Source organism: Pygoscelis adeliae, unplaced genomic scaffold, assembly GCF_000699105.1.
Source record: "Pygoscelis adeliae isolate BGI_AS28 unplaced genomic scaffold, ASM69910v1 Scaffold21, whole genome shotgun sequence".
Classification (NCBI taxonomy): domain Eukaryota; kingdom Metazoa; phylum Chordata; class Aves; order Sphenisciformes; family Spheniscidae; genus Pygoscelis; species Pygoscelis adeliae.
The window spans coordinates 1,282,542-1,283,813 of NW_008824243.1; the positions used below are offsets into that span (position 1 = coordinate 1,282,542).

General features: G+C 40.1%; 1 protein-coding gene across 1 annotated transcript in view; it reads left to right on the top strand.

The window, feature by feature from the left end:
* The first annotated feature begins 950 nt into the window (after nt 1-950).
* Nucleotides 951-1,272, top strand: part of MTMR7 (myotubularin related protein 7) — a 68,927-nt gene continuing 68,605 nt past the window's right edge. Inside the window, exon 1 of the mRNA XM_009335195.1 lies at nt 951-1,064. Within this exon, the coding sequence (XP_009333470.1) occupies nt 951-1,064 (114 nt within the window). The remainder of the gene's footprint in view (nt 1,065-1,272) is intronic.

Genomic DNA, 1,272 nt, shown 5'->3' on the forward strand with positions numbered 1-1,272 from the left:
CATATAGGAGGTCACCAGGGCCTTGTACAGGACACTAATACTTCATATATTTTTACATGGAATTCAAACCAGGATCGCATTGGCTTTTTTGTGTCTGGACTACAGTTTCAAGAAGTTGGTTTAATCATTTTACATGCAATTTCAGATTTGCAGAAAATTTCTCATCTATTATAAACTGCTGGCTCATGGAAATATGAAAAATGGAGGGTGGTTAAATTTTATGTCTTTTATTCAAGCAGGAGGACCTTAAGACAAAGGGATGATTGAAGCCTACATTCAGACGGGATTGCTTAGAGGGAGAAATTGTGAGTACATGCTAAAATAATGGAAGAAGAGTTCAAACTGTTAATACTGAACCTTCAATACGACAGAACTTCAGAAGTTTGGTAGGAAGACATTACAGAAAGCCTGAGTAGTGGCAAATGAAAAAGAAACAGGATTTCATAGTGGAGACATTAAGTTTTAACTCTGGCACTACTCAAGTGAAAGGGAAACCAGCTGCAGTAGAGAGAGAAAGAAAGAGAAAGTGTATCGTTTGGTTTAAAAAAGATCTCTCAGGAAGAGAGATCTTGGATTGCTCCGAGGAATCTTGCTGGAGTCAAAAGAGTGCTCAGCCGTGGTGAGGGAGGAGAGGCAGGAAATACACACAGCGATGTGATCTATATCTACAGATCCCTGATGGTACGTGAAGTAAGGACTGGTTAGTTTCGGAATCCTTAAGGTTGTGTTTATCTACTTTAACTGTTAAGTACCACTAAATAGTTGAACTGTAAATCCTGAATCCTCCAGGATTGTAGCTCTAGGAAAAGGTGTACCTCAGGTACTGGAGAATCTGAAGTCACTGGTCCTATGGGGACTAGTACTAGTGTCAGAAATGGATTCTAAGAAAAAGAGCCCACACCCAGGAAATGTGTGAGAGGGTGGGGAGAGGAGGGAACAAATTAGAAAAAATGAAAATAAGACACCATCTGACTGAGCCAGTGGAATCTGTGAATGTCAAAGGGACTCAGATGCAGAAACATGATGAGTACCCAGCCACAGGCCCTCAGGGTGTGTGTCATGAGGTATGACACTCAGTAGTGTTTAAGAAATAAGCTAAGATGCTGTAAAGGTTTATTAACATTTCTAGTAATTGCCCCTAATGTGCTATTTTGCAGGACAGTAACATTGATAGCCATTAATTAAAAAGCCATAAACTGGGATTTCTTCACAGCCCTCTCAGAGCATAAAGAATAATTCTGCTTCAGACTACATTTCTAACCTTGGCCATCC